This window comes from Talpa occidentalis, unplaced genomic scaffold, assembly GCF_014898055.3.
Source record: "Talpa occidentalis isolate TD23 unplaced genomic scaffold, MPIMG_talOcc4v2.1 talOcc4.8, whole genome shotgun sequence".
Lineage (NCBI taxonomy): Eukaryota > Metazoa > Chordata > Mammalia > Eulipotyphla > Talpidae > Talpa > Talpa occidentalis.
The window spans coordinates 80,903,333-80,918,039 of record NW_023605194.1 but is presented as its reverse complement, the minus strand read 5'-3'; the positions used below and the strand labels follow the sequence as shown (position 1 = coordinate 80,918,039).

Sequence of the window (14,707 nt, the reverse complement as noted above, 5' to 3'; positions counted from 1 at the left end):
TAAAATAATAAATAAATAAATAAATAAATAAATAAATAAAAGGAAAAAATAAAATCCTTCACATTACTTTTTAAAGTTTGTATCTACATATTGAATATATTATAACTTTTGATTTTAAGAGCCATGAAGCCTATATCAATAACAGTTTAGTTCAGAGTTCTACATTATGCCAAACATACTACTGTTTAGTCATAGAAAATATGCATGTGTGTTGTGGCAAATGAATGAACTTCCCACGGAAGATACATTTTTGTTATCAAAATTACATAATGGGGCAATGTGTTCATTTTCTAAATATAAATGATCATCTTTTCAGTTATATTTCATAAGTTTTCATTCTATGATCTTATATTATCTGATGAATTTAAAGATGCATTCATAAATTCTCTCTAGTAAAACTAGTTAATGAAAAGTGAACATGGAATGGAATATCAACTGGCTGTTGAGTTTCATAGTGAAACCTGAAGATTATTAGTGGATCTTCATAGCCCTATGTCATATAAATCCACATGGTTAAAGTAAGAGTGATTAAAAAGAAAGCAAGCACCCATAGAATGCCACTATGTAGAAAAGTATGAAATAAAATTCAAAAGACAAGTATACCATTCAAAATTAATTAAACACTTGTTTCATTTAATATTATTTGACAAAGAAGATAAAAAACATTAGTGTTCTTCAATAAGGTAACATTCTAAGGAAGTCTCTTCTGAAATGCTGTTGGAAAACTAAAGAGCCACATGCAAAAGAATATAACTAGACCACTATTCTTACAATATGCAAAAGTTAACTCAAAATGGATTAAAGACTTGAATATAAAATCTGAAACCATAAAATACATAGAAGAAAATATAGGCAAAACAATTCATGATATTGCCTTCAGTAATATCTTTGTCAATTCATCTCCGACAGCAAAAGAAATAAGAGCAAAAATAAGCAAATGGGACTGCATAAAACTAAAAGCTTCTGCACAGTGGCAGAAACTATCATTAAAACAAAAAGACATCCTTCTGAATGGGAGAAAATATTTTCAAACCATACATCTGACAGAGGGGTGATATCCAAGATTTATAAAGAACTCATACAATTCAACAAAATGGGAAAAAAATTAAAATTGGGTCAACAAGCTGAATAGACATGTCTCCAAAGAAGACATACATATGGCCAACAGGTATGTGAAAAAAATGCTCATTATCACTTATATGCAAAGAAATGCAAATCAAAACCATAATGAAATACCATCTTGCAATCTGTGAGAAAAGACCTGTCAAAAAGACCAGAAACAAAAAGTGTTGGCAAGGATGTGGAGAAAAAGGAACATTTAAACAAAGCTGGTGGCAATGTAAACTGGTCCAGCCCTATGGAAAATAGCATGGAGGTTTCTCAAACTATTAAAAATAGTTCTGTGATCCAACAATCCTACTCCTAGGTATCTACCCAATGAATGCAAAAACACAGAAAGGGATAGCTGCACTCCTATGTTAACTGCAGCACTATTTACAATCCAAGTTATGCAAGCAACCTAAGTGCCCCAGGACATATTAGTGGATTAAGAAGATGTAGCAGGGCCTCCCCTGGTGGCGCACTGGTTGAGTAGCGGGGCTGCGAAGCTGCCTGCAGCCTCTACAGCACAGGTTCGATCCCCGGCCAGTGGCGAGGGTCCCACATGGCGCGACAGACCTCTCCTGCTGCACCCGCTGCTCCCCTCAGCAGTGTGTTTCGTCAGTCTGCCTGTTCTGTTCCCTGCTCTGGCTCTGGTGAATTCTCTCACCCTCCTGTGCTTCTGACTGTATCCAGTTCTTGTATAAATAAATAAATAATTCTTTAAAAAAAAAAAAAAGATGTAGTATATACATACAATGGAAGACTACTCAGCTATTAAAACATGATGACCGCTTTCCATTTGGGAAAAATGGAGGGGATTATACCAATGAAGTAAGTCAATAAAGAAACTAAACAAAAGGACAAACCAAACCAAACCAGTAAGAAACCCTGGAAATCTGTCTGCTGAATTGAAGTTAATTGAGGGGAAAGTGGGTGGGGAGAGCAAAGTGCAGAGGGTGCCCAATGGACTATAGTGTATGACTATGGGTGTCTAGGTGGTATGATACATACATTTGAAGGGGTGTGAACCGATAGACCTGAATCATATACAGTGCCAATGTTGCTTCAATTAAGGTAAAAAAGGGTAATTTTCAAAAGGAAAATAGTATTTGGTATGGACACAAATTTTCTGAATCAACAAAAATGTGTAAATATATGATATTCTTAAAATGCATCTTGCTTTTATTTTTACAATAAAGGAAAAGGCTCTTATAAATGATAAGACATACTAAGATACTTTCTTCTTAAGAATACCTATGTTTAAAATGTTTAATGAAAAGGCTGATAACGTATCTTCTTTCAATAAAATTAAAATAGTGTAATGGTCAACCAATGTTATCTCAATTAAATAATAAATTAATAAAAATAAAATAATGTAATAATCCTATGGCAGTCTTACTTTGTATTTCTAAATTTTTCTTAAGATTATTTATACAAGATCTGGGGTACAGGCCAGAGACGCAGGAGGGTGAGAGGACCCACCAGAGACAGAGTAGGGAGCAGAACAGGTAGACGGACCAAAAAACACTGCTGAGGGGAACAGTGTGTGAGACAGGAGAGGTCTGCCACGCCTTCTGGGTATCTCCCTGGCCGGCTGGGAATTGAACCTACACTGCAGAGGCTGTGCACAGCTTCACAGCACTGCGCTCAACCAGCTGTGCCACCTGGGAGGCCCATTACTTTGTATTTCTAAATGTTACTCAGGAATATTCAGATTTATCATTTCTAGGGTAGGGTAAGGAAAATCACTATTATCCAGGAGTATTAAGGAGCCCTAGTTCAATTTTTTTTTTTTATTTCCAGGAATAAGCTCTTATGGTGTTAAAATTTCAAAAACTGTTGCCTTTTATTGTGATTATAAAGAATTGAAAGAATTTTAGATTCAAAAGGCCTCTGAGGTAAGTTTTTTGTTTGCAGAGGTTTGGAAATTATGCTGGCATTTATTTTGTTTCCCTTTTATTTAATGAATATGTGTGTATAAATAGAGTTCTATTTTGAAAGCAGTTTATAAAGACTTTGTGGTGGAATTTGTGATGACAGAAGAAAAGGAACTTTAGTGTTGGGCAATTAATGTGGTGGTTTTTCCAAGTAGCTATAAACATGAATGAAAAGATGAGTTAAGTATAGACCTGCACATCTGTATGAGGGAAAATAAAATAAGTTGATATCAGTAATTTTTAAATAATTATCTGTTAACCTCAACACTTAAACAGTTTGTGCTCATTTTTCTTTTGTTTTTCAGAAACTGAAGTCTCTATGATTGACTATTTTGTTACGGATTAAGTCATGTTTATTTTAGTATGCCTAATTTCAAAAATTACAAAGTACTGACAGAATACTCTATTAATTTTAAGTATTTCTTATATACATTTATAGTGTATATATAAAAATTGTCTATATATAATCTATATATATCGTCATATATAAACAAATAAGGTAAATATATGTTGGTTTGGTATTAACAATGCTATTTCAGAACTAGTAGTATCATAAACCATTATTGAGAATGGACACAGTTGTTAACGCAATATCAATTTCTGCATTCCTCTGTAACATTTTTTTTAAAGATTTATTTATTTTTACAAGAACCGGGGTACAGGCCAGATGCCCGGGAGGGTGAGAGGATTCACCAGAGACAGAGCAGGGAATAGAACAGGCAGACTGACGAAATACACTGCTGAGGGGAGCAGAGGGTGAGACAGGAGAGGTCTGCTGTACCATGTGGGCTTCTCCCGGCCAGCCGGGATCGAACCCGCACCGCAGAGGCTGCAGACAGCTTCACAGTGCAATGCTCAACCACCTGAGCAACCAGGGAGGCCCTGTAACACTTTTTTTAAATTGAATTTTAGGGGAAGAACTTATTTAAAGGTTCTGCTACCCAAATTTGTCTCATATGCCAGTGTAGTTATCAGTTACTTAATATATTCTTCCAGAAATTTTACCCAACAGTCTATTGTAGCAGTTAGAAGAGTTCAATAGTTTGAATTTGTGACCGAAAATAAAGGTAATTAACAGGAACATCCTTCCATTGTCACAAAACTCCTTTTTATCCTTTGTTTTCTTTGTAGCATACAGAACTTAACTACTATCCATTTCCCCTCCTTCTAAGTCATTGGTGTTTATGAAAGTCAGAATGGAAATAGTATAAACCATCTAACTCTGCCTACTAAGTCTTATAATTCTTTGTTCTAGTTTTATAAATAGTAAGAAGTAATTAATTAGAAAAGTCAGCATCAAATGACTGCAGTGGAAAATCTTGAATCTGTATTTTTTTAATTTTATTTTATATATTTTTACATCATTTTTCATTTTTGTACAATGTATGCAATTTCATCTCAGTTATAGTTCCCGTGAAATTCCTACCACCCATTCACCCATGAGCCATTACCATAGTTGTTTGCGCTCTTCCCACCCCTGTTATAATCCTACTCCCTTCTGCCCTCCTGAAGTATGTTGCTGGTTTATAGTTGCCTGTTGGTTTTGATTTTCACTTTATGATAGTTACTTTTTTTTGTCCTGATCCCTTATTTGGATCCTCTACCTTCCTCCTATAAGTGAGACCATCCTATATTTTTCTTTTTCTTCCTGGCTTATTTCACTGAGTATGATTCCCTCCAGCTCCATCCATGTTGCTGCGAAGGACATGAGTTTCTCTCTTTTGATTGCTGATTAATATTCCATTGTATATATGTAGCACATCATCTTGATCCAGTCATTTATTTTTGGGCATTTGGGTTGTTTCCATAGCTTACATATTGTATAATAGTGCTGCAATAAACATAGGGGTGCAGGTATCCTTTTGAATTAATGTTTCTGTGTCCTTTGGGTAGACACCAAAGATACTAGGAGTGGAATTGCTGGATCATATGGAAGCTCCATTTTTAGCAGATTGAGGAATCTTCACACAGCATTCCATAGTGGTTGGACCAGTTTGCACTCTCATCAGCAGTGTAGGAGAGTTTGTTTTTCTCCGTATCCTTGCCAACATTTGTTGTTGTTGTTAGTTTTTTTTTTAATATGTGCCATTCTCACTGGTGTAAGATGGTATCTCATTGTGGTTTTGATTTTTATTTCCCTGATCAGTTTGTAGTTTTTAAGTGACTTTTAAATTAGGACTAGTTCCATTAGCAAAGCACCAAGGTTAATTTCATGAGACTTTTAAGCTAAAATGTGAAGCAATTACAATCACAGATGCAGATCCATATTTTGACTGGTTTATATATTTTTTATACACTTATACTAGAAGGATTTAATTAATTTACCAAAAACATCAAGCTAATTTTTCAGTATGTCACTTTTTGTGTATCAGGAAATATCTATCACATACGTCAATGCTAAGGATCATAGAAGATAAAATCTGGGATAAGAATTAATTTTTATTGTGTCTATCTAAGTATCCTAAAATCCAGATTTATATTTATAGAGTACCTATTTTAACAAGGAGGCATACTAACAATTGAAAGATCCTTAATCATTCAATATCTTAGTCTATACTACTATTAACTTCTTTCATTTCTTCTATAGCTTCAAAATATTCTTTCAGGTGCCATTTTCCATCTTCTGTGCTCTTAAAAAAGTAATGGACTATTTCCAAAGCTAATCAGGCTCCTATTTTATCCTTTCCTTACTTTTTATAAATCTTGTTTCATCCACCATTTTAATCCTCTCTACCTACATTTAAATGATGCTGATTTTTCTATCATCAAAAAATCACTGTTGGGCCGCCCTGGTGCAAGGGGTTAAGAAAAAACCTATGAAGCTATCCATAGCCACTGCAGCACGAGTTCAATCCCTGGCCAGGAAGCAACCCACATGGTGCAGCAGACCTCTCCTGTCTCGCCTGCTGCTCCCCTCAGCAGTGTATTTCAGTAGATCTGCCTGTTCTGCTCCCCACTCTGTCTCTGGTGAATCCTCTCACCCACTACACCACTGGCCTGTACCCCAGTTCTTGTATCATAAATAAATAAATCTTTAAAAAAATCTTCACTGTCTCATTCTTCTTCTTATTCTAATGAACTCCTTCCCCAGTTATTACCCTCAGCTGTACTTTATTGAAACTAGTCTCCTATAAGTAACTAGCAAATGAACTCCTAAATTGTAAACTCAATAGTTTTTCTCAAGTTCCTTACTAAACCTGAATAGTTCACATACTTTCATACAACATATTTTTCTTTCTTTAACATTTTTAACATCCTATTTTTTTTCACGATTAAACCAACCCATTTATATTTTTTGGAAAACCCTTATTCATAGTTTTATGGTTATAGCCCATTGTTCAGATTTAGGAAAAGCTTAAAATGATACTTGATTTTTTCTTTTCCTCACTTGTCTCAGCCAGTCAGTTTATGATTTCTACCTTCATAGTTTATCTGGAATCAAGCCTATCTATTCCTTTCAGCCAGACAAAACCTCACTCTCAGCTTTCCTTTTGTATTTCATTCACATCTTAACTGAGAAAGTGTCTTTCAGTATGATATCTCTTTGGCCCTTGCTGCACATTCTTACTCACTACTTGTAAAACATATTAACAATTATAGAATTCTTATGATCAACATCCTCCATCAATCCCTTCATTTGTTGCTATACAATTCTCTCACTATACTGTCCAAATTTTCCCAATATTTTCAAAACATCACATATTCTGTCAAAATTTAAATATTTATTACTATTCTAATCTTGTGTGCACATTCTTTTATGACTTTGCTAATTCTATAAATTCTTTTGTCCCACCTTTTAATCTTTTATAATAGAAATCACCAATTTAAGAATTTTCCTTACAACAGTAGAGAATTTTTTCATCCTATGATATGATCTCTCTCCATGAACCCCCATAGGACTTTAATATTCCACTTTATGTTATTATCAGTAATATAATTTTATTCTACCTAACCTATCCTCTTTTCTAGATTCTAAACTTTTTGAGAAAAGAACAATCACATGGTAGAAATATTCATGAAATAGCTCAATCGGTATTTGTTAAATTGTGTTAGAACAAAGTTTCACTAAAAAATAAGAGAATTAATTAAAACAATCCATAACAAACATATCTTTGTTCCTGCAATGTTTTTTGTACAGATTGGTAAAAGAGATTGAGAACATAAAAAGCCAGACCATTCCATTTGCTTGCTTCATGTGAGCTCACATATAATGGGTAAATTAACCCACAGGAATCAGTAAGAGTATTTTAAGCCACCTAGAAGAACATTACTATGTTACTAAAGTCTTTTTTTTAATCACTTACTGAAGAGATCCAAAATAATTAAAGTGATTTTAGAAAAGCTTGCTTTATCCCCTGGGTATGAATTATAAATAGAATACTGTGTAAATGCTAGTAGTATGTTCTACCAGCAGAAAACTTCTAATTAAAATAACTTACCTTATAACTGAGATAACCAAGCAGTATTGTTTCAAATAGACTTATCAATGCCACTGAAACCTAAAATATAAAATTTTATCTTAATGAGAACATTCAATAAACTTAAAATATATATTATTGACTTCATATATGTACACATATGATTGTACATATATCCACATGCATTTGTATGATACATACAAATTGTGAGATAGGAGGCAGTATGTTGTACTTGACCCTCTATAGACAGGTGATAGGCTGCAAGTTATTTCAGGTACTAAAATTTAGCTTTTGTAATTTCTAATACTCCTTAATAAATAGTTTGTATTTATTATCTCAAATGTAAGTGTGGAATAAGAATCGTCAGACTGACTTGAATTTGTATTATAGGTTCTTATGTCTGTGTAAGTTACTAATACACACAATCACACACAACTGTCCCATATATGTCAAATAATTGCCCTCTACCAACGCTACCACCTTCTCCAGAACATGGCAAAAACAGCAGTTTCCTTCATAAAATAATAGAATATAGACATTGTTGAACACCATGTTCCATCCTCCCACCCACTCCAAACAAAATGAAATACTAAAGACTAAATGAAGAGTCCATGTCAGTACTTCTTGATACTTTTAAATTCCATTTAAATGAACTTCATAACCAATTAACTTTTTGCATCTGGAAGTGCTAGTCCACATCTTCACAGACAAACTTCCACCCTTCCCTCTGCTCTCTATTTTGTATATAAATATATATAAAATTATCACTGATGAACTAGTTAACCTATGCATTGCAACAGAAAACTTAACTAGAAAAACATCCAAATTATTATGCACTAAACACTCAAAACAAATTGGAATGCATGAGTAGAATCAAAATAAGCAAGAATAAACAAGAAATGACTCAGATAACTAACTTATTTGTTTATAGATTTTTGACAATCATATAAGAAAATCAGATACCCTAGAGCTTTCAGGTTTGCCTGCTATTGGAATAATTTGGATTTAAGCGATTATTAAAGCATAAGGATAATAGAAAACATGAATGCACAGCAATATAAGTAAAATAAGTTCATAAGGAGCCAAGCATTACGGTAATAGAAAACTCACACCCCTTAGATTTTTCTCCACAGACCTCTAAATCATAATCACCCATGTTTTTTTATATAGGTACATAATATTAGATGATCTCTAGAACACTTTTTACATGGATTACTCAAAATCCTATTTGGAAATAAGTATTAATGCCATTATTTAAAATGCCACTATTAGACAAAAGTAATTTGAATGGAATGAAATATGTCTTCAGTTGTATATTCATAAAAATATTAACCTACCTTATATATGTACCTCACTGAAGGATACTATAGGAATCTAGCTCAGAGACTAAAAGACTGTGTTTTAATGAACACTTAAATAAGGATAATTGTGACACTGCAACAAAAGTCAGTGTAATGAAATACAAAATAAATTCAATACCCAAATAAAATATGAAATATTCAGACACAGTAAAAACTTGGCTTTACATAATATAGTTACAAAGCATATGTAATTAAAATGATTCATTATCACTTATAAAAAGTACAGATTCCTCAATCATTATAACTTCAAAAGACAAACCATGCATTTGATTTTTAGAGTTACTCATAAACAGTGTCTTACGGTTTATTTCTTCCAGATTCAGCACTCTTCTAAACAATTCTATTTTTTTATGTTAGTGACTATTCTTTAAATAATTTTCACTTTTGAAAACTTAGAGTATAGGAAGAAGACAAGGGCAGAGGTGATAGAAAGTTGAAAAATGTTTGTTGGGTGTAAAATTCAATAGAAAAGAGAACAAAGTAGAGGCCAACTCTGGGGAAACACCTCAACCATATAATTCAGACAGAATTTCCTTTGCTAGGGGGTACTTTTTATTTTATTGACAAACTTAACTGCTTAGGGACTGAGCTTTTACTATTGGCAATAGAAACCATTCATTTGTTTCATTTGACAATTTTATACTGAGATCCTCCCATTTCCACATGTTGAGAACATAAAGTGAAAAATGCAAATATGGTTATGGGCTTTTGATTGATGATTATACCTAAATCAATCCAAAGATTATTCCTAAAATAGTGTGAGGAACATGTGGTGCCTTAGACACTGATTTACTTCAGTTTCCTCCCTACTTTCTAAAGCTTTCTGAAGTCTAACCCTGACTATGAGGAAATTCTCAAAAGGTGGAATGTAAAACTCAGGCAAACAAGGAAAGGAATGAAACTATTAGTCTAAGATGAGCATCAATGTTACTTAAATAACAAAACAAACTCAATTTTAACATCAACAATGTTCTCTCCAATAACATTTCTCTATAAAAGATAAACAAATCTAATAGTATGCAAATAAAGTAAAATTTTACATAACCTGCAAGCCCCATAAAGGCAGACTTCTGTTCACCCAAAAGATATGAGACCTATGAAAAGAATAAGATGTTAGTTTAAAATTGTGAAAAATACATTCATTTTGAATTTCAAATGAAGTTTAAATTATTCAAATAATGTCAACATAAAAAGATGATAAAATACCAAAATTAAAATTAGAAAACTTTTATATTACTTAATTTCTTTTCTGATAATATATATTTTTATTATGGGAAACCCTTTTTCTATTTTTTCAGTGTCGCGTTAATAATGAAAAATGAATGGGACCTTTTTTAAACAGTGCTAATGACAGGATAGAAAGGACTCATACCTCGTCAATTCACCATTGAAAAATCAATTTTTAATCCTATGCAGAAATGTCCTTAAATATCTCTTAGAAATCATATACTATCCTTATCTACAGTATTTATGTATATTTGAATCAAATGGGAGTTATTCTCAGCTGGTGATTTCTATTATAAAAGATAAAAAGGTGGGACAAAAGAATTTATAGAGTTAGCAAAGTCATAAAAGAATGTGCACACAAGATTAGAATAGTAATAAATATTTAAATTTTGACAGAATATGTGATGTTTTGAAAATATTGGGAAAATTTGGACAGTATAGTGAGAGAATTGTATAGCAACAAATGAAGGGATTGATGGAGGATGTTGATCATAAGAATTCTATAATTGTTAATATGTTTTACAAGTAGTGAGTAAGAATGTGCAGCAAGGGCCAAAGAGATATCATACTGAAAGACACTTTCTCAGTTAAGATGTGAATGAAATACAAAAGGAAAGCTGAGAGTGAGGTTTTGTCTGGCTGAAAGGAATAGATAGGCTTGATTCCAGATAAACTATGAAGGTAGAAATCATCAACTGACTGGCTGAGACAAGTGAGGAAAAGAAAAAAATCAAGTATCATTTTAAGCTTTTCCTAAATCTGAACAATGAACCATAAAACTATGAAAACATATTGAGGGAAAAATCAAATTGGGGTGGAGATAGACGGAATAATGAAAATGGTTTTAGAAATGATGAATTTGAACTATTTGTGGTCAAACAGGTAGAATGGTATGCAATTAAAAATGAGGCTCTGGAACTTGCAGGAGACAAGATTTATTAGGATTTGGCAGACATGTTCATAGAGATGGTGGAGGAAGCATGTGAGTTCGTTAAGTATGAGGTAACCACCAAGGAGAAGTTCAGGCACATGCAGATGGAGATGCTTATTATATTGTGGTTGTTGGAAAAAGAATAGAGCATTGCATTTGGGGAAAAAATTAAAAATGGTTATATTAAGGGCCACAAAGTGCAAATAAAGAAGCCAAAATAACAAACAGGATAAAACAAACCTACTCACTGGTTAGAGCAATGAAATATATAAGTACCTCATTAAATATTGTGCGTTTTTTTTAATCCTCAAGTCATTTTTTGGTAATAGCAATAACAAAAGAACAATAAACTCTTCAAAATATTGTTTTTTAAAATGGTAACCTTTAACAAGAAAGAAAGCAGCTAGTATATTAGCCTACTCTGTAATTCCCGAAATATTACATGTATACGAATGATACATGTAATAGGGCAACCAGTGAAGACGGAGCGTGATTAACATCTTTGACTGTTCCAAACTAAACCTGTAACTTTTCTGGGGAAAACTGGTCTTCTCACTTTTCACATCTCAGTAAATGGCACCAAATCCCTTATGTTTGCTTACCCAAAAGTTGTACATCATCTTAGATACTTTCCTGTACTTGCAAATACTTAATCCATTATTAGCTAAGCCTCTTCAATTCTTCCCAACAAAAGCCTGTTGAATTTATCTACCTATCTTCATCTCTACTACAACCACTTTAATTTAAACCACCGTTTCCATATTGGAGTCTTATAAAAGTCTTCCAACTGAGACCATGCACCTCCCTTTGTCTTCTACACTTTTTCTCCAAATTTCTACATCAGTTATTCCTAAGTGCAAGTTAGATTACTGTGTACTGTGTACTGGTCTTGCACTTTTGTTAAGATAAAGAACAAAACTCTTTACATAACATTCTTAGTTTTATTCATCCCTTGTGCTCCTTCCTTTTACAACCCATTTTACATGTTTTTCTTCATCATTTTCATTTCAGTTCTCTCTCTGGGAAACTTCTCTGAAGCTTCCAACTGATTGATGTAGTCACAAATCTCTTGGGCCATGTCACGTCACCATACTTCTCCTACCACTCATCTCAATTGTAATTTTACACTTATGTGTAGGTGTATTTCTTACACCTAATAGTTCTCCTTACTAAACTGAAATTCCCAAAAGATGCAACAGTATGTCTACTCTGTCCAGTATTGTAATCCCAATAACATTCTGAGTAAATGCATATAGTAGGCTAAATATTCAAGATCAACAAATGGATCCTGCCAGTAAAAGCAGAACTGGTTGATAAGCTCAGCAACACTGTCCTTTCCAAGATATATCTCTGGCATTCTCAGTGACATTGAGAAATTTGACCACAAGAAGCTATGTAGGAGTACAGAGTGATGTATACTCCGCTATATGTATACTATGATATAGCCTCTGCATAGTTTTCATAGATAGAAAAATGACACATTACAAAAACTACTAGTTCAGAAGATCTCAAATTATGGAGAATTATGATGTGTGACTTTTACGTTTGTGAACATTTTCAAAGGGAATTTGTTAATTAACATGGATTTAGTAAAACTGGTATATTAAACTCCTTATCCTTTGGGCTAGGATGTTGTTTTGTTAGGTCTTGAAATATAGAGTATTTAAACTTAAATAATATTTTGAAGAAAAGGTTTTTTGGGCATAATACTAGGCTATGTGAAATAGGTTTCATAATCCCTAAAAGCATTTTCTACAAATCTTTAATACATAAAGATCAGTGTAAAGTGAGATCTCCAATAGAATGTCTTTTCACCTATATACTAAGCACTAATTTGGATACATAGAAAAAAATGAATTCCAGCATAATACTAGTGCCCAAACTACTGTGAAATAGATTGATCATGAAAAAGAATGATTATTGGTATATTCCAATATAATGTCCAGAACAAATGACCATTGAAAGTCAATCCCCCATTGAAGCTTTAATTCCACTGACTAAAAGCACTAGGGAGAATCAGCAAAGAAGAAACAGTACAGGAAGACTTATTGCAGTATTATTTATAGCAGGAAAGTAGAATCTATCTCAATATCCAACAATAAAAGAATTAAAGTAGCCTCATCAAAATCAACAACAGCCAATATAACAAAAACGAGAAAAAAAGGCACTGATAAAAGGATGTATATTACTTTATCCAAATTATATCAGTAGTGTGTTATACATACATTTATTTATAGAGGGAGAATTTACAAGATTGGTCATCTAAAATACTAAAAATACTTATTTCTAGTTGTTGAGATTTTAGGAAATTCCTACTACCTTTACCTTGCCATATGTATTTATATTACAATAATCATGCTCCATTAATAAAATCATAAAAATAAGAATAAATTCCATGCTTTTCAGGAAAGAACATTAAAACAACAAAAAACGAATATCAAATGCAACACTTCAGTTATTCTTAGACTAAGCCTACAGATGAAATTCTTGCTTGAAGCCTCATTATGGAAACTAGAAGAACCATTTACTTATGGTGTCTCCTAAAGGTAAGAAAGTAGTTGCTAAAAATGTCAGATTAGCTTTGGCAGTTAACTTGACGAAGATCTGAAATAGAAGTCAGGGGATGAGTATGTTAACAGGCAAATAAAGCATTATGTCAAAGTAGTAGAGCAAATATTTGGGAATAGAATCTTATCAAAGAACTTGTGGGTCAAAAACACAGTATGAACTCAATGACCCACTTCCCCCAAAATTATACAGTCTTGTACTGTAATGACAAAATTATACTATCGTAACCAGAGAGGCAAACTATGAAACTCTCCTCACCACAACAAATGGTAAGAAATTAGTAGAAGGCATGACAGTAGGTTCACATTTCAAAGACTTAAAAATATTAATGTGTGTATAAAATCAAGTTGACTAGGATACTAAAGCATGATAGCTTTGAAAATGTATTAGGAAGATTTTTTAATAAATCCTTTCAAAATACTTGATATGCTTGATACAAGATTAGAGGTCCAACCATCAGTGATATTACAAAGAGGACAGGATGCCCACTCTTTGAGAGGATGGATTTTAAGAGTCTCTCAATCACATATATATTGGATGAGGCAGCAATGGCTTTGTACCAACTTTCATTCTCTCCTTCCACAGTAAAGAGTTGAGTGCAAAAAGTCACATGTCAGCCGAAGGCTACATTTCTCAGCCTTGTGTCAAGTATGATAATGTGACATTCTCACATGAGCTGAGTATGAAATACAAGTAAAAGCGATGCTTGCTATTTGTTAGCCAAAAATTTTATGAAGTGTTACATACCTTTGCAATGCTCTCTCTACCTATCTGAAAGTGACTTCAAAGGACTTGTAGGTATTAGCAGAGACAGCACACAACCACAAAAATAAAGTGGATAACATATATAACACTGTGTGTGTGTGTGTGCGTGTATGTGTGTGAACACCATATGAAGAAAAGGTCACATTGACTAGGAATATCAGCACTAGTCTCTCATAAACTTTTTTTTTTTATTTTTTAGATTATATGTTAGAACACTTGGTACTACTTTATACCATAACCAATATACATTAAAGGAAAAGTAATCCTGTATTGTGAGATTCATTCCTAATAATCATCAAATGTTTATGATTTAATTTAATTACTTCTTTCAATAGTTGTTATCCTAAAGAAGAAATTATCTTTAAAATTGAATGTGACCTGAATACACCTGTTGCTATA

General features: G+C 33.0%; 1 protein-coding gene across 3 annotated transcripts in view; it reads right to left on the bottom strand.

Annotated features, from left to right (window-relative positions):
- The window catches only part of KCNT2 (potassium sodium-activated channel subfamily T member 2), a 304,909-nt gene that overhangs the window by 190,646 nt on the left and 99,556 nt on the right, over positions 1-14,707 (bottom strand). For all 3 annotated transcript variants that reach the window (XM_037496318.1, XM_054690179.1, XM_054690180.1), the window contains exons 4-5: positions 9,863-9,911; positions 7,478-7,537 (exon numbers count right to left, since the gene is read on the bottom strand). In XM_037496318.1, the coding sequence (XP_037352215.1) occupies positions 7,478-7,537; positions 9,863-9,911 (109 nt within the window). The remainder of the gene's footprint in view (positions 1-7,477; positions 7,538-9,862; positions 9,912-14,707) is intronic.